Source organism: Chelon labrosus (assembly GCF_963514085.1).
Source record: "Chelon labrosus genome assembly, chromosome: 23".
NCBI classification, from domain to species: domain Eukaryota; kingdom Metazoa; phylum Chordata; class Actinopteri; order Mugiliformes; family Mugilidae; genus Chelon; species Chelon labrosus.
Genome location: NC_140356.1, coordinates 6,134,456 through 6,161,951, shown reverse-complemented (window position 1 = coordinate 6,161,951; position 27,496 = coordinate 6,134,456). Strand labels below are relative to the sequence as shown.

The window sequence follows — 27,496 nt, the reverse complement described above, 5'->3', positions numbered from 1 at the left end:
TTGGTTTCTCAGTGTTGGAGCTGCAGTCCCTTCTCTGTCTTCCACTGTATGTCTCATAAGTGAAGTGCAAAAGCTAGCGGCAGTCGGTGCAGGCCTCTTAGTGAAATGAGGGAAGTCATGAAAAATTATCAATATGGCTGCCGGTACTTCTTGTGACATAAGACATTAGGGCTGCAAATAATCCCCATCTCCAACGCACTCCCCTCTACACACACACACACCAACACACACACACACACACACACACATATACTAACAACCACCTCCTATGGCTTCCTGACAAAATGCAGCATGGATGTGAATGTTTGCATATTATGTTTGATGAGATTTCTCTGTAGTCATGCACCCTGATTTTTTTCCCCACCAGCACTGACTCAACTTTGCTTTGCACCATTGTATCAAGTTTAGAACAACAACTTGTTCTAAACTTGTATTTGTACATCACAGGCACTGTCCAAGACCATCAATCTCCCATCCAGGTGTTTTGAAAAAGAACAAATGCAAAGAATACAAAAAAATATGGTTGAAATAAACTGGTTTAGTTGCAATAAAAAAAAGAAGAAAGTTTCATGTTTATATGACAGACCTGCACTGCAGTTGCACTCAATTGTTTTAGCTCCTTTTAGCTTATTGTTTTGGATTTTTCTGCCCATTGGCTGTTTGCTGCTGCAATTTTAAGCACACAAAATCTTGTCCAGATTGAAGGAAAGTTTTGATTCAATGGAAATTATTTAAAAAAAATAATAATAATTTTAAATCCCTGCTCGGGAGGTAGAACTTTTCAAAAGTACAGCAGCTTTTGTGGTTTGTGGCACTGAGTCACATTAAATCACATTAAACGGCAGCAAAGCTCAGATCTTGTCCATGTTCACGATCGTTACAGTGTGGCTTCCTCTAACACCGTGGTCTTTTGTTTTACTGCCCCCTACTGGACTGGAGTGGAGAAGGATGTTGTGCAGTTGTTACTACATCTTTGTGTGTTTAGACCACAGGTCTGGAGAAAACTGGAGATCCAATATAGTTCCTTCAGAACTAGTTGGAGCCCAAAAACTATTGGAACTTACTAACGTATAAAAAATATAATTATGACATTGTATTTAGTGATTCTTGCGATGGCCTTCAGTTAGTCAATAAAATCAATCTGTGCTTCTTCAAGAACCTACATGTATGCCCACTATTCACTGGTGTGTTCAATAGTTTAGTATCAGTGGCCACATATCTAACCAACTGGTGAATTTCAAATCATCAGGATATGTGGAATTAAAGAACAAAGCAGGTTTTCAACAATCTGGAATCTAGTTGCGTAAACGAACAGGACCTCTGACAAGTCAGATCAATAGGGCCTCGTCTGGACCCCATAGGCCACCATAGTATATGGTGACAGTAATCTTCTGGGTGGGCATCCCTAACATTTATAATTGAAGGTGCCAGGTGGTTTAATATCATGCTTTTAATTTCAGCGATCGTGCATCATTTCAGAAATTTGGCCTGTAGCAGGAGAGGTTTTTTTAGGGGTCCATGCAACGAAGCCTTAATGCCTTAATGATTAATCTCCAGATTAAAAAACAAGGCACATTATCATGCATGAATATAACCTGTTTACTAAATCTAGTAACTAAACACAATATTTTTCCATCATTTCCCCCGTTTATACTTTTTCACACAATTGTATAGCATACGTAAAAAGAAAAATACTTCAATCTGGGATTACATGATTAAATGGATTGTATTAGTTATATAAAAAGAATACATACATAGGGAGCAAGTTGCAACGTTTCCATCTGTTAATCAGTCAATACCACTTCTCTGGATTTTCAGCATTAACGTCATTTAGAATCCTTCTTTTGCAACTTACTTTAGACCACATCCTGGCAGATGTTCTTTTCATCTAACATCAAAAGCTGTTCCTGATACCTGTTCTCCCGGAGCATAACATCTCCTACCATTCGTCTAATCATTGCTTTGATACATGGTATCAAGCAACACATGACAACAAGGAAGAAAACAAGAAATTGCATCACTGGAGTAAGAAGTTTAAAAAATACCATGTACCATGGGCCAATTGTAAACCACGAGTCATTAGTCTTAAAATCTCTATTAACAGCATCACTCGTCCATCCTCATCATTGTCAGGTACATAAGTGCGGCAGGAAGTACCAATAAGGACACAAACCCCTCCTGTAGAGGCAGTAAGGTGGTCAAGCACAATGAGGTTCTGGAGGTTCTTGCATCTGAGCCTCAAAAATAGATAATGTGGCATTCACAAACCCAGAGACTCTGCAGTTCATAGTCTCCATTCTAAGCATAGGCTTCCTCACGCCTAGAGATGGAAACAAAGACAAAACTACCTTTCTCCAGTAGTCCACATCTTATGGTCTTGAGGAACATCTGTTGTTGTGTCATTTTTGCAATTACCTCATTTACAAAATGTGTCCCATTATCAAAATAAATCCTTTCAGGTATTCCAAAACGTGGTATTATTTCTCGGCATAATGCTTTTGCTACTGCATAGCATCTGGGTGACTGACAGGAAATATTTCTGTCCAACTTGGAAATTTGTCAACTATTGCAAGTGCATATTTCTTTCCTTCACATTTAGTCAATTCAATGAAATCCATCTCAATTTGTTGGAAAGGATATGCAGATTTTGGGAAGGAGCCTGGTTTAACTCTATAATCACCTTGTGGATTGTCTTTTGCACATATTTTGCGCAAATTTTTTGAAAGTAAGTTGTTATTCCATAGGCTGTATAAGTTTGTTCTACTAGCCTTACCATCCCCCCTGCTGAGACATGGCTAGGCCCATGGCTCAGCATTGCAGCATATCTATATAAGGCTTTAGGGAGGATGGGTTTGCCTTCAGATCAGATGTTAATTCCTTCACTGTGTTGTTCCTTTTGTTTTCCAATAGCGTTTCTCTTGCGCTGTTGCAGAATGTTGTATGTCAATTAGTAGGTCAGAGGTTATTTTTATGACATCAGTGTCCATCAAAAAAGTTTTTAATGATTTTTGTGTCGCTCGTTTAGCTACGTCGTCAGCTTTGCTGTTACCAACTGAGACATCGTCAGTGCCTTTGGTGTGTGCGGCACACTTGCACACTGCGACCTTGTGTCGAAGCTGGATTGCTTCCGAGAGTTGTAACAATAAATCTTTGTGTGTCACAGGCTTCCCAGTGGAAGTAACCATACCTCTGTTCTTCCACTGCTGTGCACAAACAAACAAAGTAGAGAAGGCACACTGACTATCAGTATATACGTTTACTTTTTTTTATTTTTGCTCAGTTTACATGCTTCAGTTAGTGCTATTAGTTCAGCAACTTGTGCTGAGGTGTGACGGCTGAGGTTCGGCTTTTAGCACTGATTTTAAAGTGACAACAGCATAACCTACTTTATTTGTACCATCAGGATTTTTGCAACAAATATGTCCATGTCTGAGTCAGTCAGTGGTGTGTCACTAAGATCTTTGCGGGGCAAAACCTTTTCATCAGTTTCTGCAACACAATTGCTTTTAAGTGTTATATTAACAGACTGAGCAGTTTTAAGCAGTCCAACATCAGTGGGTCCTGTAGACCACAACTCATTAGGTGTGCACTTCAGCTCTTCTTCTTGTTCTGTAGTGAGGTGCATGAATTTCAGAGGTTTTTCAGCTCATAGACCTCAAATGTGTCTGAGCCTGACCTGTAGTTTTCCAGCTCAAGATCTTTTTGTACAGCTGTAATCTGGGATGGTAGAATGTTTTGTCACTTTCAGCACCATGTTTTTGCCAGGAAGACTCTTTTCTCCATCATATACCATCATTCCTGTGTCATGCCACTGTAGCTCTTTAGTTTTTGCAAGACTGATTTTTTTTTTTCAGACTGAAAACACTCTGAACATGGATGTGAATCTTTCATCACCTTTGACTGCAGCTCCCACATTCCCATGTTTGTCCCAATACAAAGCTGTTACTGTAAGTGGGTATTTGGGATCGTTGAAGGAGATTTCTTCATATTGTTTGTCTGATCCTGGAGTCGTTAGGTAATGAGTGGTAATGTGCATTTCACATTCTGATTGCACTACATTTCCTGGTTTTGTTTTTTGTTCAGTTTCCGTTTTCAAAGGTGCTGTGACTGATGCTGGGCCTGTTGTTATTGGATCAATGCTGTACCAATAATGAGGTTGAGTCATATCCTGCAGCACAAAGGTATTCGTTTTGCCTGTCATTCTGACTGCTGTCATGCCTTTCCCTGTTGGTTTTATTCCTATTTTTAGTTCACGCATACCATCTCTCCCTAAGAGGTTGACAGTACCATTTGTAATTTTGTATTGAAACCAGTAACTGGATCATATAGTTTTGTCTGTTTCGTTAAGGACTCAATGACTCTATTCCCAGTTGATGACAGAACTATCATCCTATTGTTTGACATTTGCAAGCCGTGTGGAGCTTCATCTGAATCACACTCCTGAATCACAAAGGAACACTGTCTCCTGACCACAAACATTTAGAGTGATAAAAGGTTTTTCTCCTTCTGCATGTAGCAACAAATCAACACTATCCAAGTTTAACACTTACCCGTGCATGTGTGGGTCATATTCTTCGTGGTATGTGTTGAGGTCATGTTCTGGTCTTCTGTCTGTGTTCATGTCATCACCTGATTTTGGGGCGGTCAGTCATGCTGATGCTCCGCCGTTGTCACCTCGACGATGGAAGCTTCCACGTCCGCCTCGTCTGCCGCCTCCCCGGCCTCCTCGTCCTGCCCCGTTTTATTTTTTTTATTTTATTACTATTATTTTTTTTTTTACCTCTTTTTATTAGAACCTATTTTATCCTTGATTAAAGAAATGAACTTCTCACCTTTGTTTGATCCTGTTGACCAACCCGTCCCTCCTTCCGTGGAATGCCTTATTCAGATTTCACAGATAAAGATTTTAGTTATGCCGTGCACGGTCTTTATATTCCCAGGTTTGGAGAAAGAAATGGATGGCACCAGGGATCCCGCTCGAAGGACCAAATTATGTGGGGTGAAAAAAGGAATCACCATTCTTGCAATGAGGATCTCAAAGTCAGCGTTTCTTTATTCGAGCAGTGCACTGAATCTCACACAGCACAAGGTTATGGCAGAGGAGCTCCTAGAACAGAAAAATGAAACAGTATTTATACACAATGCTAGATTATCTTCAGTACACGTCATACTGCCTAGCAACAAACATGTTATCTATTCTTCAGAAGGAGGGAGTATCTTCCTTGAGATGGTACTAAGGCCTTGGGCCTCCTGCACTCTCCTTGAACTAACAGCTTTTCTACAAAACAAGGCACATAATCATGCATGAATATAACCTGTTTACTAAATCTATTAACTAAACCCAATATTTTTCTATCAAACAACAAAAACATAAAGGTATTATAGGCAACGGTTAATCATTTAGAGGAAATCTGAACTATATTTTTATTTTTTTTACCTGAAATTGGCTTCATATATGAGTTCTCCCCTCTTTGAATCTAGGGTTAGGGTAGGGGGCATTGTAATTGTAATTTATGCGTGTGAATAAATCTATACAATATATATGTTTTGAAAGTAAGGCGTTCACTAAAATAGGAGGACGTGTTGGCAGGTCTGTGGCTGGTGGGACTAACAGATTACATGAATGGGATTACACCTTCCATAGGGAGGTATGCAGGGAGAAATTATTTAGATGAATAAATAAGAAATATTATTTTAGTACAATAATCTCAACAAATGAATATTATTTTTTTATATTTTCCTTATCACGTTGATGCTGTGTATTTTTTTATTTTATTATATGTAGAGAGATTATTTTTATATTTTCGTGCCATGCATTCTCTTCTCCTCTCTAATGAAGTAGAGCCTGCACTCTGACGCCCCCAAGCGGACAAATGAAGCGTTACAGCACTGACCCCCGTTTACAATATTTAAGTTTCGGTTTCCAATCATCAGAAATGATACCTAACTTATCCTCCTCCCCTTGACAGCAGCAGCCGGTCGGCAGTCGTGTTGTTTCGAAGGTGGAAGGAAACTGGAGGAGCTGCAATGGAGTCAGAAGTGTTTAAGTTGATCTGCGCCCAACAAGGAGCAGTTGACACGGCTGATTTGATATACAACCTCTTCCCTGGAGATTCGGACAATGTGTCGAAGATCATATCTTGCAAAGAGAAATTTACTGTGTGCTGTCAAAATGGACAGCCAAGGGTGGTGGCGAGGACGAGTCTGAGACTGTGCTGGGACAGAGAGTGTCACGGGACGTGCACGGGGCTACACCTGTGTAAAAACTTCCTCTTCAGCGGCACCTGTAGTTTTACTCTGACGAGGTAAATTACACGTTTGCTTCAAGTCAGGTGGGCCGTGTTTGGTTCGGTCAGGCAATTTGTAGGAGAGATGTTTGTTGATTTTAAAAGTAACATTTATTATTTTATCGTTAGTTATTGAATGGATAACATACTGTCTTAACTGATTTCGTCTTTCTAGTTAAATTTAATGTAATTGCGTGGAATGCATACTTCCCTAGTTTAAGGGCCTTGACACGCGATGCGTTCTCATGTCGACAGGGAAAGTCGGACATTTTAGTTGCAGTTTAACGTTCGTCTGCGATTCTCGCAGAAAAACAAACCTGGGACAAGCATGTACCTTTAGAGTGTAATTTATTACATGACAGACAGTAGTCTGGTGGGCATCTTAGACAATTTTTTTTAAACTCAAGACATAAATAAATAAATGTCAAGATTGCTTTATGCTGGTAAGATAATTGTCAAGCTGACACTAGCAGCAGGTCAGTTTATGGAAGGAAATAGAAGGAAGGAAAGTCCATAGTCAAGAAAAAGAGTCCCTCTAAAGGTCACGATCATCCCCAACACAACCCTTTGTTCTTACAAAAATGATACAGTGAACGTTCATGTGGGTGTTAAGTTTTATCTCAATCTCCATGCTAATCTTAGCGAATTTGCTGGTTCTTTGTTATCTGTCTTCCTTTCTTAGCTACATGCTAAGAGGAGGCTAACGTTGCAATTTCTTATGGAAAGAAAGCTAATAAGCATATTTTAAAGCGCAAATCAACCATTTAAAGCTGGACATTTATCCAGTTCATTTCATTGCTGTTTATTTTTAGTTCAGTATTTTCTCATTTGACTTTTAGTTTTAGTTTAGCATAAAGACTGAGTCAAGTGCAACTGAAGATGTCTTGAAAATGCTAAAATGCTCATTTTAATCTATCCGTGTACAATTTGATGTAACAAATCAGAGACTGATCCTATGGCTGACTTATGAAACTATATGAAAGTGTATTCTAAAAAAAAAAAAGAAGAAAAGTATTCTGCACTAAGTGTCTGTGGAGACATCCCCACTCAAAATCACAAGCTAGCACAGTTAGTAATGCATGATCCGTGTCCCGGCATCCGTTATCTGTCTGCCAGAGAAGGTGGGCGGAGCTGTTCAAATAACTGATGTCATACACAGTTTGGATCTCTGGGAAGTGAAGTGAGGTTTTAAAAACACACTTGCAATTACCACTTATTACCAAATATGCCACCAAAGAGAACACTAATAAGAATTTTTCATTTAAGTTGTTTGTACATATTTATTCTTTGAATGAATAACTTTGTAACACACACACATGTAATAGTCAACTTTATGGGGCATAGAAGGTTGTTTGGACGACTGTTTCCACTTTTAGTGCTAAGCTAAGTGGCTGCTGATGGCAACTTCACTTTGGTTTACAAATTTGAGTATTAATCTTGTCTTTTAGATAAGTCTCCATCCAAAGGTGAATAAACCAGAGCAGTCCCCCCACAGTGTTAAACAATTAAGTGTTATTTGTTAATTTTACATAATAGGTCAAAGGTTTTACTATTTAAATGCAGACTTTATACATGTATGACCACAACCCTTCACATTCAATCAGGTGCTATTTAAGCTTATTTAAATGTGCTGTAATTTTATGCAGAAATCCTAACCAATGTATGTGGATTCCTTGACAATAGGAGAGGATGCAACTTCTCTCACGAGCTGAACTCTGCCCACAATCAACAAGTACTAAGACAGCATGGACTGGAGAGTCTGGACAGGGCAGAGCTGTGCACACTGCTGCTGCAGAGCAACAAAGCACTCCTGCCTTCTGTAAGTCTGACAGCACACACAACTTTAACTTTTAAAAGGATATTACCTCACCTTTTCATTTTCATTTTTCAAGTTTATTGTTACATATGCATTTATCATACAAATAACTCAAGTGTTACTAAATACAAGCCCTGATCAGACAAGCAGCTATGTTTTAATCACCGATATCTAAAAATATTCAATTTCAGTTGTAACCATCCTTTTCCTTGTTTCATCCTCTCTCTCTGCCAGATATGCCATGATTACAACAACGGTGATGGCGAGTTTGGCCGGTGTAAGGATGGTAATAGCTGCAACAGACTCCACATCTGTGAGAAGTTTGTGATCGGTGGCTGCAGTTGCTACAGGAACCATGATATTTATGCTCTTCAGCCACTGAAAGCCCTGCATGATAAAGGCGTACCTGACACCCTCCTTCACTCCCTGAAGTCAGTTTATGCAAATAAAGAGGCCTTGAGGTTGTCTGACAACAAGAGTGGTAGGGGCCGCAGGGGCAACCGCCAACAGCAGCAGCAAACTGGTGAAGCTTCTGCTGAAGCCAACGACAGCGATGCAAGCAGCGACGCTGGTCTGAATTCAGAACAAAGGCAGTGGTACAGAGGGAGAGGGAGAGGGGGTTTACCGGGAAACAGAGGCAACAGAGGCAACAGAGGCAACAGCGGCAACAGCGGCAACAGGGGAAACCGGGGAAACCGGGGAAACAGAGGAAACAGAGGAAACAGAGGAAACCAGGGCAACCAGCCACCCCACCAACGAGCTTGTTCTCTTAGTGACATTTTTAGTAATATTGATCTCTTAGACCTGTACAGCGCCGAACCGAGTGAGAGTCAGCAGCAACAACCAAACATTTTCGCCTTTGGTGCTGCAAGCAACACAGATGAAGGCAGCAATGGTGGTCAGAGCAGGAAACATTCATCATCTGCTGTCAGAGGGAGAGGCGGCAATCGGGGCAACCGAGGCAACCTGGGGAACCGGGGCAACCATGAACTGCTACAACGATCCCGTTCCATTACCGACATTCTTGCCGCTGCAAATGGTGACGATGGGCCAAACAGACAAAGACAAAGGCCTGTCAGAGGTAAATTATGACGGCTGTAAAACCTTTATAGGGAAGATAAACTAAAACTGCTCTCTGAAGGAACTATTTATACAATCTTCATACTGTATACTGTTTGTTTCTTTTAGACAAAACAGAGATATGCATGTACTTCATCAAAGGACACTGTAAGCATGATGGTGAGTAATTAATCGTCACAAAGAACATCAATGATAGAACTTATTCTGTGTACTTGAATGTGGTCGTTGAATGAGTTTGATTAGGTGTGATTAATCTTTTATTTTAATGACCCGGGGCGTTCTCAGACCGATGTTTTAAAGCCCACGACAAGATGCCGTACAGATGGCAGGTCAAGGAGGGCGATCAGTGGACGGCCTTGCGTGATAATGAGACAATTGAGAAGGACTACTGTGACCCCAGAAACTCTTACAGGTACTCGTTACTGACATTCAGCGGTGTATTTGTTCTGGTAAATATTATTCGTAAACTCAGTGATCAGTCAGTCAGTGGTGGTTTGAGATTTCTTAACTAAAACTATTTACATTTAAACTGATATGAAGCTGTAACATGAACTTGACGTGCAAAACCATGCTCCATTAAGACTGAACAATGACCAGTCTCCTTGTTCCAGTAAAGGCCTATAATTAATTTAATTGTATCTTGCTTTTACACTACATTTTTATGTTGGCTTCTATAGTTTATTTCTGCTGTTTGTTGGCTTGCGCTTGAGCTGAAAGGTCGTTTACTTGACACTAGAAAATCTGTTCACCTGCTGTTTCAGCAAACTAATATATGGCGCATACCCCGACAGATGATTTCCTTCTTTCATGTATTTACTTGTGTGAATTATTCTCATTTTGTTGTCTTCAGCTCCACCACCCCTCCTGTGCATTTTGATACTATGACCTGTGGACCTAACGAAGTACGGCGACTCTCCACCGTTAACTCTTTGGTTGAGCCGACCTTCATCCACACCACTGAGTGGGTTTGGTACTGGCAGGATGAGTTCGGAAAGTGGAACCTGTATGCATCAGAAGTGAGTAACTAGAGTCAATATTGTTTTGTGGAGGCCATGCTTTAGGGTACAACTTGAAATGAACTGCCCAGTGTATGTGTAATAAAACTAAATAATTAAACTAAACTAATACTTAATAACTAAACTAAATAACTAAACTAATTTCAGCACTCTGTAAGCAATCTTTTTATTGAAACATAGGATGCAATAACCATTATTAACCCAGAGAAAACCTCTGCCAAACACTGTAATTTGGCTTTACTAAGCAGCTCGTTTCGCATTCATTTTGTTGCCAGCAACTTAGCCTGCAAGGTCAGCTGAGCCAGCTGAGCGTTGACACTGTTGGTGAGCATCAAAGCTTGACTCTTCGTATTGCCTGCTCCCATTGAAAATGTATTGTAGCTTGTTGGTCTGTTGCCACAAGTGTGAAGGCACCATGTTTTGAATGAAAACATGTTTTGAATGAAAACTTAGCACTCCCAGTCCAGTGCTAAGCAAAATTAGCTAGTAGCCAGCTAACAAGTGGAGCATTTGAGTCAACTACTTCCTTCAAACAATTGCTTATGTTGCTAATTGAAAGCTGGCATACATGTATATATAAAAAAATGACAACTATATACCACTACAAGCCTGAAAACCAGACCAAATTCCCCACCCACAAATTGTGGGAAAAGGTTCGTCTGGAACACCTGCTTTGGGAACTGCTTATGCTCCAGCAAAGATCTGCCAGGCCAGTCAAAATGTTTGGACGGGCTTTATGCAGTGATGGACAGAAGAGTAAGAGTGATGTAATCATACAGGTCAGCTGAGCACAGGGAAGTTTAATTTGTTTACAACATAATGGCTTTGAAGCGAGCAGTTTAGAAGCTATCAATGCTGGCAGCGAAAAATACCCGTAAAGGACGAACAATTATCAGTGATTAAGACTATGGCCTGCAGAGGTATATTTTTCTCTGTATCATTTGAAAACCTGCCATAATGAAATCCTAATGGAGTGTCACTCCTTATTCTTATCAGAATAAGGAGTCTGATAAGAATAAGGAGTCTGGCTGCACATGGCTATGCTAACCCATTTATCACATCGAATTTTAAGATCAAGCCTTATATTTTCTAAACACTTTGACATGATCAAAGTTCAAAATCTCAGCAATGCCACGTCATGACACTTGCGTAATAGCAGGGTGAGTTGACAACAGTTGTTAGCAACAGCGGACCGACATGACAAAGTGGTTGCAGCAGCCAATAGTGCATAGAAGATATGCACACTGACAGCGTGCCTCGACAAGAAAAACCAGTGGAAGTGATTTGGGCTAGGAATGGCCACTCCATTTCCTCCATTTCAGTGACATGTCAGAGGCTTACCACAACCTATATGCTGCCATAGCGTTCCGCTGTATTTAAACTCTTGTAGATTAAAATAACGTGATATTGTAGATAGTGGTCTATGGAAGACACACAAACATTTAAACACTCAAATTACACCACAGCTGAATTTCCCACTTTTTTCTTCCTCCTCATGGTCCACTAAACCTTTGCGGAACTGATGATTACATGTGTACAGCACTGTCAACACTGTCATAATTTTTAAATGTTCATAATCAACATTGCCTTTTTCCTGTGTTGTATTCCCCTGCTTAAGCTGCTAGGCACACAGCTCATCAGTAAAGTCTTAATCTTATGATTTATAGCTGTACATCCACATATAAAATCCACACAGCCTGCGCATTCAGCTAAGGCATCTCAAAGCAGAGATTAGCTGCTACAGTAATTGTATCTAAACTGGACAAATTGGAATTAGTCATGCTCACGTTGAATTAAAAGAAAAAAAGTGCGATACTCCAGATTTCAAAGCTAAACTCTCCTTAACACGACTTATCTGTTGTCCCCCAGGTTTATATTATCACAGAGAACATTGCTTGAAGAGCAGCATGTGAGCACAGCATAATATTATGAATAGAAGGTGCCAGTTGTCTGAGGCAAATCCAAAATCTGATATATTAATCCAAGTAGTAAAATTTAAGGAAGAATAAAAAACTTGAAAAGACAAAAACAACACAGGCAACACTAAGTGTGAAATGAGTCTGAGGATCTAGTAGCCAAAAAGACGGTCAGGCTCACTGTAATGGTAAGATTGTTAAGCTGATTTTAATACCAGTCGAAGGCTAGCTAGTTTTCTACAACCAACCAACTAGGGGAAGCGAGAAAAAGGCCATGTTTTCCTCATTTTTATTACAAGTTCCCCAGGCAATAATCTTTTTGCATACCAGCTGGTTGGTCTTTGGCCATATGCCAATAACGATTTGTTTCAAAATTAAAAACTTGTGACTTGTGCTGCAGATCGGTAGACACAAACCAGCAGACATCACCAGTGCTCAGCTGGAGCAGAAGTTTCTGGACAACAATAAAGATGTGGTGGAGTTCACGGCTGGATCACAGAAATATTCACTTAGTTTCCAAGGTAAATGAAGACCTCTCCATATTTTCAGTTGTCGGCATTTTAAAAATATAAAAATATTTTTTTATTGAAATTTGATATTTAAATGTTTCCCCCAGACATGATACAAACAAACAAGCACTATGCCACGAAGAGGGTTGTGTGTAGACGGCCTCGATTTGTCTCTGCTGAGGATGTCCAGTCAAAGAGAGTGAGGTACGGTATATCAAACACAGATGCTTGGTTGTTCTGATTGATTGTAGAAACATCCAGTTGCGTGCAGATGTATTTTTTTGTCTGTACTGATTGAAACGTCTATGAAAAAGTTTATTTTATCTATTTGAAACAAATCTACAGGACTATAAAGTATGCAAAATGTAAAGGGGTCTGAATACTTTCTGAAGTGGCTCTACGTTACATTGGTGTTGCTTGTGTTTGCCACCTAACTAACTAAACCTCACCACTTCTCTCTGCAGAAGGCCTCCGAATCATTCAATTTCTGCCCCTGTACCAGACCACTGGGACAAGAGTCAGCTGCCTGCTACAGGATTCTCGGTATTGTGAATACAGCACACCGTAATCATTTAAAACTTAAAAGTCTCTACCGTTTTAGCTTACACTTACGCTAGAAGTACATTTAGACATAGATTTGCTTATTGTTTGTCCTTTCATTGTAATTTTTCAAAATTTTATTTAAACCTGTCCAAATACCAACCCACATCTGTACCGCTTTACATTAACATTCATTCATTCATACCGTCATTCATACGAGAGGTGGGGTACAACCTGGACAGGTCACGTTACATAAACTTTACATAAACATACCAAACAAAAGCAAATGCAAGCTACCTAATGACCACTAAATGAAACCCGCAAGATTATAACAAAAAGTTCATAATTCGCTCATCTTTATCGAGAATAAACCTCAGTCTTCACTTAATAGAATTTGAATTCTAGCATCACCATCCTATTCTGCCTCCAACAAATTCCGATCATGCGAAAGCGTGGCGCTGATTGTCTTACTGATCCTATGGAGCTTTCCATATGTACGTGGAAAGGACAGCTTGATAAAATAACATCAATGAAAACTTAATTTATGCCATAAAATATCGTCCTAAACCAACATCGCTCCTCCTCAGATCTTTCTCTAATTTCTGCAGTACTCTTGTTACCAGTAAATTAACCATTCAAATGTTATGTTTCCCGCATCAATCTAAGATTTGTTAGATTAAAAAGTAACCATATTTATTTTGCAAATCTGTCCAGGAAGAAATGCATCCCCCTTTCAATCAGTCATTAATTGTTTCTATTTCTCTGACCTACTACGTGGTCCGATTTTATGGAAAATTGCCGCTCCATGAAGTTGCAGTTTTGAGAACTGATGTGGTTCTTTCCTTATTTCCCTATTTTAGATGTTCTTTTTAGAATAAAAGTCTAAAAACGTTTTATTTTATAGACTTATAGGATGAACTCTCGTATCCTCAATATGAATTTATTGCTCTTCTCCTGAAGAATTATGGAGGAACCTATGGCGGAGAAATGAAAACTACAAATTTAAACTGACTGTTTGTGGGCCCTCTGATTGGCTCAAGATATCCAGGAAGCTTTCCCTGACTGAAAGTAAATACTGAGACAAATTATCCAACAGAGCCAATAAAGTGTAATGATAAATGTTGTCATTGGCTTTGCGGACAATTACACTGGCAGGTCAATCCTGCCACTGTCAGTAAAAATACCTGTGTTGATGTGTATGGAAACAATATAGTTTTCAATATAGTGACAATATTCTAAATGTACCAGTAATGAATAACAATAAAAGCATGCTAGTAATGTTACTATTTCTGTAGCTAAGCTAACTAGCATTAACAGATAATCGCCAGCTTACCGCAACAGATAAAAGTCAGCAACACGTTTGTTTCTAAATAAGCGCTTAGTTAATGGTGCCCCAACCTTAACTATGTCATAATCATTTGGATGCCGCAAGAACTAATGCTAGACCTAGTCAATAAAAGGCATGTTGTTGTAAAGACATGTTGTTTGCTAGTGTCAACTGCTAACATGTTGTTTTTTTCACAAGGATCAGTGGTATTTAGTCCTTTTAGCTACATTTAGACAATATTTGAGACCACTGGCACCAGAAATGCTGACTAATATGAGTCTAGAAGTAACATGGAGACATGACAGCTGACATTAGCAACAGTACTAACCTAGCAACAATGACATGGTGGGACAAGGCTTGATAATGCATCAATTAAAATTGCTATTTCTTCTAGTCAAGCATAATAAAATAGAACTTAGGAAGTGTCCAAGAAAATCTCTCTGATGCGCTGTTTGACAGTGTGGACCAATATAGATCACTGTTGGCGTGGCATTTCCTAGTTGGAGAGCATTGAAAGAAAAGAAGTGGCAAAAGTAGAGCAGCAATGTCTAGTTGACATAAGAGATATACTGTATGTGTGGAATATGTTGATACATAAATATACTAGTCTCTATAAAGCTTTAAATATATATTATTTCTTACACATCAAATGCTTTATAATTTTTGAATATTTGTTAAAACGTATGTTGTGTTTTTCCTTTGACATTATTTCTTATTTTCTTGTTTTATCCATTCATTTTATAACCTGTAAAAAAATAAATAATTCATAATTCATCATTAACAAATAAACTAAATATATATTGCTATTAATTCATACAAACACAAGGATTTGGGGCTTGATAGCATTTTACCAAATGTGTAATTTGCCAGAATTTCTGTACCATCTCATAAATTGTTGCTTTTCAAGTAATAACTTTAAAAAGCCAGAAATATGTATTAATGCTAGCTATTAAATGAATCAACAGTCTCTGTGATGGAATGGTCAGAGATAATAATGGTCACTGCTGCCTGCTTACGTTACCTGTAAGTTTTGGTCTTTGCTAATAAACAACGGCAATACAAGCGATAACTTTACATGTACCGTCATGTATGACTTAGAGCACTTAAGCTGATGTGTGCCTACATTGTGTGCCTACAAGTGTGCCTACATTTTCCTCGTCTCATTATACTTAATATTATCACAACCCAGTTGACCCCAGTTAATAATCTGAGGGCATCTACTTTCTAACTGGGCCTTCATCTCATTGGCCAAATGTTGTCAATGACTTAGACTTAGACTTAGATAAACTTTATTCATCCACAAGGGAAATTGCTTGGTCACAGTAGCAGTAACACTCTTAAGAACTACGGATGAAAGAAAGATTAAGTAAAATAAAATAAAATAAGTAAATAAAAACTAGTAAAATAACGCATATATCCAGGGCTCTGATTGGTAGGACAAATGTTTGCATGGTGAGTCTGAATGCAAGGCGCATGCAAAGAAAACCTTGTCACTTCTCTCATGACCATCTCACGCGGCCTTTTGCAGCGTGTGCATTACACATTTTCATACTGAGATGAAAATAAAAATATAAGAATACCACTCAGCCCTCATCATCTTTAGTGTCGAAGATTTATGAGTCTTGGTATTTTGTTGTCTGGGAGTGGTAAACAGAATAAAACTGGCTATCAGAACCCCACCATAGGAGTAGTTCTGTCTAGATGGTTTCTTCATGTAACTGAATCAAGTGGATTTTTTATTTTTTTTTTCATTTCAAAAAATGTTACACAGAAAAGTTATTAAAGGTTACCATTTTTTTTCAATCCATCAATCTATGTTACGTTTTTATGTGTTGTTTAATTCTAAAGTGAATGTTTTTTACAATAACTCTTATATAAAACTTACTGGTCTCACTGCTGAAGGTGGCTCCACAATTCAGTTTTTCACAGTTCCTGATATTTAACTTTGGATAACATTCCCTAATTAGGACATTATGTTAAAAGTAAAAAGTAGCTTTCATTTCTTTAATCACTTCAGTGGTTCAGAAGTTTACATAAACTATTTGGTAGCATTGCCTTCAAATTGTTTATGATGCCATCATTTTCTGAAGTGTGCAGCAAACATGATGCTGCCACCCCTGTGCTTCACAGTTGGGATGGTGTTCTTGTTTGCAAGCCTCCCCCTTCTTTTCAGGTCAATATTTTAATTTGAATGTAAACTTTTGACCTGATGTAGTGAATTATAACTGGAATGACCAGTGTGTAAAAAATAGTTTGAAGATTATCTGGTGTCACGCATAAGGTTATATGTCCTTACCACATAACCATAAAAGCTGTGGAGTGGTGGAAACATCTGTTTAATTCAAGTTTATGTTGACTTCAGATTTCAAATATATTCCTGAATGTATTAAGTTAGTGAGTTATTTGACAACTCTGGTGTCTTCTGAATTACTAATGCCATTGGTGAGTGGGATTTTATCTATGCTTTAGTCAGTAAAAATGTCATAATAGTTTGTAATGTTTCTTAAATGTTTCGGAGAACTTTGGTCTAACAAATGTACACTAGCGGTCAAAAGTTTTAGAACACCACACTGTTTCCAGTTTTTTACTGAAAATTATTTAGTTGTGTCTCACTAAATAGAAATCAAATCTTCTTTCTACAATAGAAATCAAATATTCTTCAGAAAGTTCTTCCCAAGTCTGTGCAGAAGTTCCCATAAATGTGTGGCACTTGTAGGTTGCTTGGCTTTCACTCTTCTGTCCAGTTCATCCCAAACCAGCTCGATGGGATTTAAGTCTGGAGACTGTGCTGGCCACTCCATGTTTTCAAGCTTACCATCTTGTTCTTTTTTCCTGAGGTAGTTCTGGCATAGCTTGGACTTGTGTTTTGGGTCATTATCTTGCTGTAGGATGAACCTCTGACCAGCAAAGCCCATACCAGAGGGTATTGCATGGCGCTGCAGAATGCTGTGGTTGCCGTTTTGGTTCAGGGTGCCTCTCACTCTGTACAAGTCACCGACCCTGGATCCAGCAAAACAGCCCCAGACCATCACACTTCCTCCTCCATGTTTGACGGTTGATGTCACACACTGTGGAACCATCCTCTCGCCTATTCGACAGCGCACAAAGATCCTGCGTGATGAACCGAAGATTTAAAATTTTGATTCATCAGTCCATAATACCTTCTTCCAGTCTTCAGTAGTCCAATGGCGGTATTTCATGACCCAGGCGAGCCTCTTTGTCTTATTCTGACATCTTCGCAATGGCTTTCTTGCTGCAACTCGTCCTGTCAAACCTGCAGCTCAAAGTCTTCTCTTCACAGTTGAAACTGAGACTTGCTTACTACGACCACTATGAAGCTGTGCTTGAAGCTGTTGTCGTGTGAGCCGCCTATCACGCAAGCTGTTAACTCTCAGAAACTTGTCCTCTGATTCAGTTGTGGCTTTGGGTCTGCCAGACCTCTTCCTGTCAGAGTTTCCCCCAGTTTCTGAGTGCCTTTTGATGGTGAAGAAAACTGTACTCACTGACACCTTGACTTTCTTTGCAATTTCCCTGTAGGAAAGACCTACATTTTTAAGTGTTATGGTCTGTCTCTCTTCCATTGTTAATTGCCTTTTTCTCACCATTTTTGTAGCAACACACTACTTTCTGCAGTACAATACTGTTCACCTGATGCTCATGATGGTCTGTGACCACAGTGCGTTCCAACACTGCTTTTATGCAGACAGAGGGGGTTGTAAGTAACCAAGAAAAGTTGGAACACCTGTAGGAATTAGTAGCACCAGCTTTCAAGGCTGATTCAACCTTCATTGCTGCAGAACAGCTCTAAATTGTTAACCCACTTTGTGTTCACTGAAAGAGGCCTTTTTGTATAATTCTAAAATGTACATTATTTTTCAGTTTTGGGTAACCAAACCCTTTTTTTTTTTTTAACCTCTGGCTGTTCAGTACTTACCTTTGTACCATTTTAAGCTACTCATTGGACTTGCACGACTTGAATTGCAATAAATAACTGGAAAAAATGAGGGTGTTCTAAAATTTTTGTTTTTCTTATTTCTTTTCGATTTTCATTCAACGACTTAAATGTGCTTTTAATAGTCTTGTTTTTCATAATCTTGACATTTGTCACTTTGTCTCTGAAAATTCTGGTTGATTCCACTTGCAAGAGCTGCTCAGCACCTACTTACCTGGCACTAAAGAATATTCATTGTTTGAATTAAATCTGTAACCCGTGATCATTGCTCGTCTTTGCTGCCTCCAGTAGACCGAAACAATCAGCTTTTGCTGGTAACTGCAACTGAAATTGTTAAATGTTTTCCAGCGAATCCCCCTCCAGCGCACCTCGGATGAATTTAAGGAGGTTGAAGCTCTTTTCTGTAAAACCCTGAGAGGCTTTGACGTTGTCAAGATTGAGAGGATTCAGAACAAAGCTCTTTGGGAAGTCTTTCAGTGGTATGTATGTGATTTTCATGTGTTCGGTCTGGGAACTTAATCAATCGCTTGCCTGTCTGACAGCTTGTTTGTAAGTAGTTGATCGTCAGCTTGTTTATCATTGACTGCGTATACGTGGACAGTATTTATTCATCTGGATTGAATATTTCCCCCTAATTCCCCCAACTTGATAGACGGCGCTGAATTCATTCATTTATTAGAAGACGAGAACCAAGACAGACTCAGGTTTTCTACCACGTGGACTCGTAGATTCTGGCTTTCTTAATCTTTTCTTGTTAAGGGGTAAGGGTTGCCGCTACAACAAACGGCTTACTGCGCTGACAGCTAATGTTAGCATTTAGCGTTATCCTGCAGTTGCCACTTTTGGTCGCAAAGACTATTGAACAGCAAAAGCTACTCAGTTCTGCTTTATGTCCAATAATGTGTTTAAATCTACCAGCTTGATTTAAGTCCTTTAATTTATTTCTCCAAACTGAAGGCAGAAGAATTTGATGAAGAACAACAACGGTGGACGCAATGTGGAAGAAAAAAAGCTTTTTCATGGCACTGACTCGAAACACGTCGACGCCATATGCCGCTCCAACTTTGACTGGAGAATCTGCGGGAGCCATGGGACGGCTTTTGGCAAAGGTGAAATACTCATTCTGATCTACTCTGAGAGCAAAAGATGAGCTGTTGTGTAAAATTACAAAAGTGGTCTGATGGGACGGTTGAGCATGTAGAACTCACAGGGGACCATTCACAAAAAGCTTAATGGGACTATTTTCCCTCCTACTGGAAATACTAACCATAGTGAAAGTTTGCAAGAAGTTAGTTTACTAGCACCTGCTTTTATAATAGATAAGTCTTTGTTATAGTCTAAGCCTCTAGTTTAGACTGTTGTTGGTGCTGGGAAATGATGCTTTCAACATTTGTAGTTTATTAGAACGATGCGTTTTGGCCCGTGGCCTTCATCAGGGTCTTATACTACAAGTGGAATCTGTTCCAGCAGGACAAAGAAAAAGTTATTTGATGCAACCTTAGCCTCTCAAAATCTTCTCTTTCTGTATCCAAACCCAGGTAGTTACTTTGCCCGGGATTCCAAATACTCCCACAGCTACACCGGCGACACTGATGTCAAGTCCATGTTCATCACACGGGTGCTGGTAGGAGACTACACCAAAGGGTCCCCCGACTACCGGCGAGCTCCTTCTAAAGATGGCGGTGACATCAACTTCTTCGACAGTTGTGTAAATGACGTTGTGAATCCCTCCATATTTGTTGTTTTTGAGAAGCACCAGATCTACCCAGAGTACCTGCTGCAGTACAAGGACATGCACCCACTCGTCGACTTGTACAGTGTTTCACCAGCACCGAGACCAGCGGCAGCACCTACACTGGTGCCAGCACCTCAACCAGTGCCAGCACCTAGGCTGGTGGCTGCACCAACGCTAACACCTAAACCAGCGCCGGCACCTACACCAGCGCCAGCACCTAAGCCGGCGCCACCAACTACACTGCCGGTCTATCAACGCAGCACAATCTCACATCCACCCAACCGTTACCAGCCCAGCACACACTCATACCAACCCAACTCATCATTGTACTCAAGTAGCTCTTCCCGGGATCACTTCAGCAGTCCAACTCTACCAAACCGTTTCTCACCAGTATCTTCACCAAGTCCAAAACCAGCCAAGAAGAATGATTCCTGTGTCATTTCTTAATGACAAACTTGAAGGATCTTGATCTAGCTTATGCAGAAGGCTTCGGATAATTTGGTGAACTGATTAAATATAGAAGTCATATTCATTTATATTTGCCAATACGTGGCAACATTCCCAGAAGTGCTTTTTTATATGAAGGGCAGAATAGCATTAAAGTTATTAATGACTCTTCTAAAAACAACATTAAACAGGAAACATAAATGACAGCTGCTGTGTTTTACAGTAGTCAAGTCAGTTTCCAACCAAATTTGTTACAAATGTCAAAGAAATTACGGTTTCCCACTGCTGTTAATGGTAAACAGTTTGTAGCACTACCTGTCTAGTCGGGTGCAACCACGTTCGATATAACTCAAATGGAAACAATGTAGAAGCCTCGATAGAATGGTCGATGCTCAATCACCAACTTCAGGTATATTATGATTAATTCGCAACGTCTGTTTCGGCTGCACTTTCTCTATTTTTATCAGTGCGCCAACAAAAATCCTGAAAAACAAGACGTCAAATGGATGACACATACATATGTCGCTTATAGATAGCTATTATACTCAAAAAAAAAGCAAAAAAAAGGTTCGAAAGGGCATAACACGTCATACTATGTAAAGTAACGGTAAGGGTCACTGTGTCAGATTCTTATCATAAAGTCTGACTTGGTACCCAAACAATCATAGCTTACCGTTTGTCATCACATATGTGATGTCATGGGGAAGTATTAACCCTTTGGGTCGCACAAAGGTGGCAGCGTGGTAATTTGTGAAACGTTATCTTTCACTTTGCCAGGTTGTACTAAAAATCCAGCACGCTGTGCTCAGGACACATCGTGAGAGTTGTCGTACAGCGTGCAAAACACGTAGAAAAACATCCGAGGGCAATGCCGGGCTCTGTGCCGGTTTGTCGACGGCTTTATGCTAAGCGGGATTAAGGGTTCAGTTGTCGTGACCCACCCTCTACCAACCAGTAGAGGGCGACAGACTTCCGCATTTCATTCAGAAATAAGCCGTAAAATTAATAGCTTCATTAGCAAAGTGTGAATGAGACTGTGCTGTTTTGTCTCACACAGTGTTTAATGTGTAGAGTTACTGATTGTTTAAATCACCACGCGCAAATTTTGCGCTCATTGCTCTACCTATTTAACATTACGGCTTCATTGCAACAACACGAAATGCTTTTTATTTCTAAACTGTATTGATTTTCTTTTCCCATTCACATTCATGTACTCCTTGGTTTCTCAGTGTTGGAGCTGCAGTCCCTTCTCTGTCTTCCACTGTATGTCTCATAAGTGAAGTGGAAATGCCAGCGGCAGTCGGTGGAGGCCTCTTAGTGAAATGAGGGAAGTCATGAAAAAAGATCAATATGGCTCCCGGTACTTCCTGTGACATAAGACATTAGGGCTGCAAATAATCCCCATCTCCAACGCACTTCCCTCTACACACACACACACACACACACACACTAACACACTAACAACCACCTCCTATGGCTTCCTGACAAAATACAGCATGGATGTGAATGTTTGCATTTGATGAGATTTCTCTGTAGTCATGCACCCTGATTTTTTTTTTCCCTGAACCAGCACTGACTCAACTTTGCTTTGCACCATTGTTGTTGTTTGAAATTTTATTAGTGTTGGGAGGATAACCCCTTGAGATGGACCATCTCGTTTGTAACAAGTTTAGAACAGTAAATTGCTCTAAACTTGTATTTGTACATCACAAGCACTGTTCAAGACCATCAATCTTCCATCCAGGTGTTTTGACAAGTACAAATGCAAAGAATACAAAAAAAATATGGTTGAAATAAACTGGTTTAGTTGCAATAAAAAAAAGAAAATAGTTTCATGTTTATATGACAGACCTGCACTGCAGTTGCACTCAATTGTTTTAGCTCCTTTTAGCTTATTGTTTTGGATTTTTCTGCCCATTGGCTGTTTGACATTATATTCAGTGATTCTTGCGATGGCCTCAAGTTAGTCAATAAAAACAATCTGTGCTTCTTCAAGAACGTACATGTATGCCCACTATTCACTTAAATGTTCAATAGTTTAGTATCAGTGGCCACATATTTAACCAGTCGGTGAATTTCAAATCATCAGGATATGTGGAATTAAAGAAGAAAGCAGGTTTTCAACAATCTGGAATCTAGCTGCGTAAAGGAACAGGACCTCTGACAGGTCAGATCAATAGGGCCTCATCTGGACCCCATAGGCCACCATAGTATATTGTGACAGTAATCTTCTGGGTGGGCATCCCTAACATTTATAATTGAAGGTGCCAGGTGGTTCAATATCATGCTTTTAATTTCAGCGATCGTGCATCATTTCAGAAATAAAGTCGTAATAAAGTCGACCCAGACTCAATTACCCAACGTAATAAAATAAAAGAGGAGTTGAATTCATTATTTCGACAGCGTGTTGAATTTCTTATTCATCGCACGCGTCAAAATTATTACTTTGAGGGAGCCCGTCCCAGCCGGTCACTTGCCATAAGCCTGCGTGCTAGTGAAAACTTTGCGCATATACCTGCTATTAAAACACCAGAAGGAGCTCTGGTAACGGACCCCAAATTGATTAACTCTACTTTCCGTTCTTTTTATTTCAACTTGTATAGTTCTGAGGTTCCATATGACTCCTCTAAACTCGATTTATTTTTTGAGAATTTAAATCTTACTAAATTATTGCCCCATGAGGTTGCATCCCTAGATAAACCTTTTACGCTAACCGAATTGGAGATGGCTGTACGTAGTCTTAACAAAGGGAAATCGCCTGGGTATGATGGAATTCCTCCTGAACTCTATTTGCAATTTTGGTCGCAGCTTGGCCCTCTGTTACTGAACATGTTCAACCATGCCATTTCAATTGGCTCTTTTTCGAGAGATGTTAACACCGCTACAATTACCTTACTCCATAAAAAAGGAAAAGACCCAAACGAATGCGCAAACTATCGTCCTTTATCTCTTTTGAATGCTGATATAAAGCTTTTTGCTAAAGTGCTCGCATTAAGGCTTGAACCTCTTATGAATAAACTCATCCACCCTGACCAAACTGGCTTTGTTAAATCTCGTCTATCTTCAGATAATGTTCGCAGACTATTGCATATAGTAGAAGCTTCCGCTGAGGATCAAACTCCTTGTGCTGTTTTATCCCTGGACGCGGAAAAAGCTTTCGATCGCCTTGAATGGCATTACCTATGGGCTGTTCTTCACCATAGGGGATTTGGTACCAATTTTATCAACATGATAAAAACACTCTATGCTTCCCCTTCAGCCATGGTAATGACTGGCAATATCTGTTCATCATTATTTCCAGTGGGCCGCAGCTCCAGACAAGGCTGCGTTCTTTCGCCTCTTTTGTTCATTCTATCCCTGGAACCTTTGGCTCAGATGGTGCGTCAGTCAACCCACACTCCTATTACGGTTCATGGAACTGATCATTTCATCTCTCTGTATTGCGATGACATTTTACTATATCTTGGGGATGCAATTAATTCCACTCCACATATTTTCTCTATATTTAATAAGTTCGGGAGTATATCTGGGTACAAAATAAACTGGTCCAAGTCGGCCCTCCTTCCTCTCAACGATACATTGAGGCAAGAGTCTTTACCAAGCGTTATTCCAGTGGTTGATAATTTTAAATACCTGGGCTTATCAATTTTTCCTTCAATTCAAACTACTGTGTCTTTTAATTTTAACCAGACTCTCAGGCAGGTGGAATTTGATTTGGAGCGCTGGTCATCCATCCCCAATTCATTTAGAGCAAGAGTTGCCATCATTAAAATGAACATCTTACCACGGGTCAACTTTTGTAGTACAATGTTGCCCTTAGCACCTCCTACTGGACATTGGGATAAACTCCATAAATTAGTATCTAGATATATCTGGAGAGGGAAACGGCCACGTATCAAAATGTCCATCTTGCAGAGACAAAAACTATCTGGAGGTCTTGGGTTCCCAAACTTCCAGTTTTATTTCTGGTCCTTAACTCTTCGTCCTCTTCATACCTGGTTAAATCCTGAGGCACAAGTAGCTTGGCGCTCCTTAGAAGAAAATCTAGTAAGACCACATAGGCTTCAGGATTTAATATATTCTAACATCCCACTTAAAACCTGTAAATCCAAGTTCGGTTCATTAGTCTCACATATTCTTGCCACATGGAGAAATATGGAATCACACTCTGACAATTACTCAAAATTCCATCTTCACCTTCCTTTATTTAATAATTATGACCTTCGCTTGGGGGGTCACCCGATCTCTTTCCATCAGTGGAACAATAAAGGGATCTATACCCTCTCTGACATTACATCAGAGAATACACTCAGATCTTTTCAAGACCTGAAGTCACACTACAATTTACCTGGGACTTCTTTTTTCTTCTACTTACAACTCCGCAGTGCCCTACTGGCATATGGAGTCCCCTGGGGAGATAATTTGGAGCCTCATCCGATTCATAGAATTTGTACTACCTCATCTACTCGAGGATTGGTCTCCTCTATTTACACACACATCACCAAACGTGCAGAAAAACCACTGCAGGTTGATAGTCACTGGAGCCATGATCTCTCGATTGCACCTAATACAATAAATTGGACTACAGTCTGGTCAAAGATAGTCTTATCATCTCGTAATCCCAACCATCAGATGATTCATTATAATTTCATACACAGACTCTACTGTACTCCTCGCAAATTATTTTTAATGAAACTAAACCCATCTCCCAACTGCCAGCTATGTTCTTTAGGTACAACAGGAACTTTTGTTCATATGGTCTGGGATTGCCCTGGTGTGAGAGATTTTTGGAGTATGGTCTCCAATAAGATGTCCATAGTATTAGAGCGTACCATCCCCTGTTCCCCAACTATCTTATTGCTTTGTGATTTGACTGATCTAGACCTATCTTTGATGCACCAACGCTGGTTCCTGGTAGGCCTTACTGCTGCCAAGAAACTGATAGCACAGAGATGGAAAGCACCTCATGATCTGTCTTATAAACATTGGTTAAATACAGTTATAGATCTGGCTAAGCTAGAGAAGTCTGTGGCCATTATGCATGGCGCTCAGACTAAAAACATTACTTTATGGTCATCGTTTATTGATAGTATGTCAAGATAGCAGCCATAGTAGATAGTGGCCTGATGTCCCCTTGCTACTTACTCTTTTCCTTTTTCATCTCTCATCTAAATTTGGCATATCTATTTTGTCAACTTTGTTGAGCTGTATCAACTAACCGAATCTCCTTCTTTCTGGGGCGGGGAGAGCAAGACCTGGGGGTGGGGGGGAAGGAATGCGGTTGAATGCTGTATGTTTTCTTATTTGATATATGTTGTCTTATTTGTTGTTTTACATGTATCTCTGTTTGTTTGTGTGTTTGCTGTATGATTTATAAAACACAATAAAAAATTGATAACAAAAAAAAAGAAATAAAGTCGTATTATTTGTGCTTGAAACAAGAGAATCCAGTACTGATGCATTCTTGAGTTGAGGAGGACTGACAGGACTGCTGAATATGAGTAAGTATAATGGAGAGTTTAAAACATATAGCCTTTTTGTGTCTGCATGGAGAGGACAAACAGCTCTGACTGTATATTAGATTACAAGAAGACAATTCCCCGAGTGAAAATGGATTTGGCTGTCGCCTCCATTGCATCCATTTATCCGCCACCCGTGCTTCATTATGCGTTTGCTGCCCATTAAGACGGAGCTGTCCTATGGGAAATGCAGCTGTGCCCTGCAGGATGCAGCGGCCCACCCGGTGACAGTAAATATCCACTGACATTAACCAGCCTAAGCAGCCACTTCCTGTCTGGAGCGTGGCGGCCGCTGTGTCTCGGCCTGGATGTCGTTTCCCGGCAGGCCGAGCTGATCCTCCAGAGCCGGCTGCCAGGGAGCTTCCAGGCCTCCGCATATCGGAAAAGAAAATCTGCTTTTCCTGCGTCGCACAAGCTCATGAATTAAATATGACTTCTTCCCCTTTGTTTGCGCGCACGCCTCCTGGTGTTTGAGATGTTATTGTTTCTGCTGAGTCACGGCGGTTTAGCTCCAGCCGATGGAAGAGTGCCACGGCGGCAGAACAGCGGGGCGTGTGGAAGTGACTCACATGTTTATTTGGCCCATAGCAGGAGAGGTTTTTTTTTTTTTTTTTTTTTTCAGTTTTTAAAATGTTTGCATCAAATTAAATAGCGGCTGCTGTCAGCACATCTTCTCCTTGTGCTGCCTGGATCAGTAAAACACTTGTTGATCAGCTGATTGGTAAAAGTGAAGGCGTTTTTTTGGTGAATCTGTTTTTCTTCTTTAAGAGTTAGTCCCAACGTTTTTGTGTTTTTAAAGGTGCTTTGCGCAGCTTATCAATTTCAGTCTCTTGGGTTATGGGATGGAAATATCAGTCTTTGGTCCAGACTGAAACACATCTAGCAGATGTATAGGCATTTCATTTTCTATAGACATTCATGGTTCCCAGATGATGCATCCTTGTGACTTACGAGGTCCCCAGACTTACTCTGTGGTGTTACTGTGTGAAATATCCCAGTGGCTATTTGATGGTTTAGACTGAAAGGTGTATTATTTAAGTCTGAATGTGAAACCAACACCAGCGCGACTGACAAGATTGTACTTTTGCAGTTAGAGAACACACCGGTGAATGCACAACCAGAAAGATCAGGGGATGGACACTCAGATTAGAAAATTGCAACGCTAGGACTGGGGTTAGTAACTCCCAGTAGCTACGTCTGCCTGGTTGGCGTCAACACCAACACCAAAACTTTTACTGACTTCTTGAGCTTTTGTTCTTCATCGAGGGTCGTTCGCATAAATGTGGAACAGTTTTTTTTCCCCTCAGTTATTCCATCGCCAGCTCCCTCACTGGGACAAAATTTGAATATAT

General features: G+C 40.0%; 1 protein-coding gene across 1 annotated transcript; it reads left to right on the top strand.

Annotated features, from left to right (window-relative positions):
* The first annotated feature begins 5,788 nt into the window (after positions 1-5,788).
* On the top strand, positions 5,789-25,875 carry LOC311508818 (protein mono-ADP-ribosyltransferase PARP12-like). The gene is made up of 12 exons (XM_084573798.1): positions 5,789-6,305; positions 7,971-8,106; positions 8,338-9,184; positions 9,292-9,342; positions 9,469-9,595; positions 10,034-10,199; positions 12,516-12,636; positions 12,732-12,828; positions 13,089-13,167; positions 18,792-18,922; positions 19,401-19,552; positions 19,982-25,875. The coding sequence occupies exons 1-12, from the start codon at positions 6,028-6,030 to the stop codon at positions 20,623-20,625; spliced, it is 2,829 nt and encodes a 942-aa protein (XP_084429924.1). The 5' UTR covers positions 5,789-6,027; the 3' UTR covers positions 20,626-25,875.
* Positions 25,876-27,496: the final 1,621 nt, after the last annotated feature.

Excerpts from the sequence above, each read along its gene's own strand:
- LOC311508818 (XM_084573798.1), top strand. The coding sequence starts at position 6,028 with ATGGAGTCAGAAGTGTTTAAGTTGATCTGCGCCCAACAAGGAGCAGTT. Across the intron at positions 13,168-18,791 it reads TGCCTGCTACAGGATTCTCG|CGAATCCCCCTCCAGCGCAC; the intron begins GTATTGTGAATA and ends AATGTTTTCCAG. Across the intron at positions 19,553-19,981 it reads TGGGACGGCTTTTGGCAAAG|GTAGTTACTTTGCCCGGGAT; the intron begins GTGAAATACTCA and ends ATCCAAACCCAG.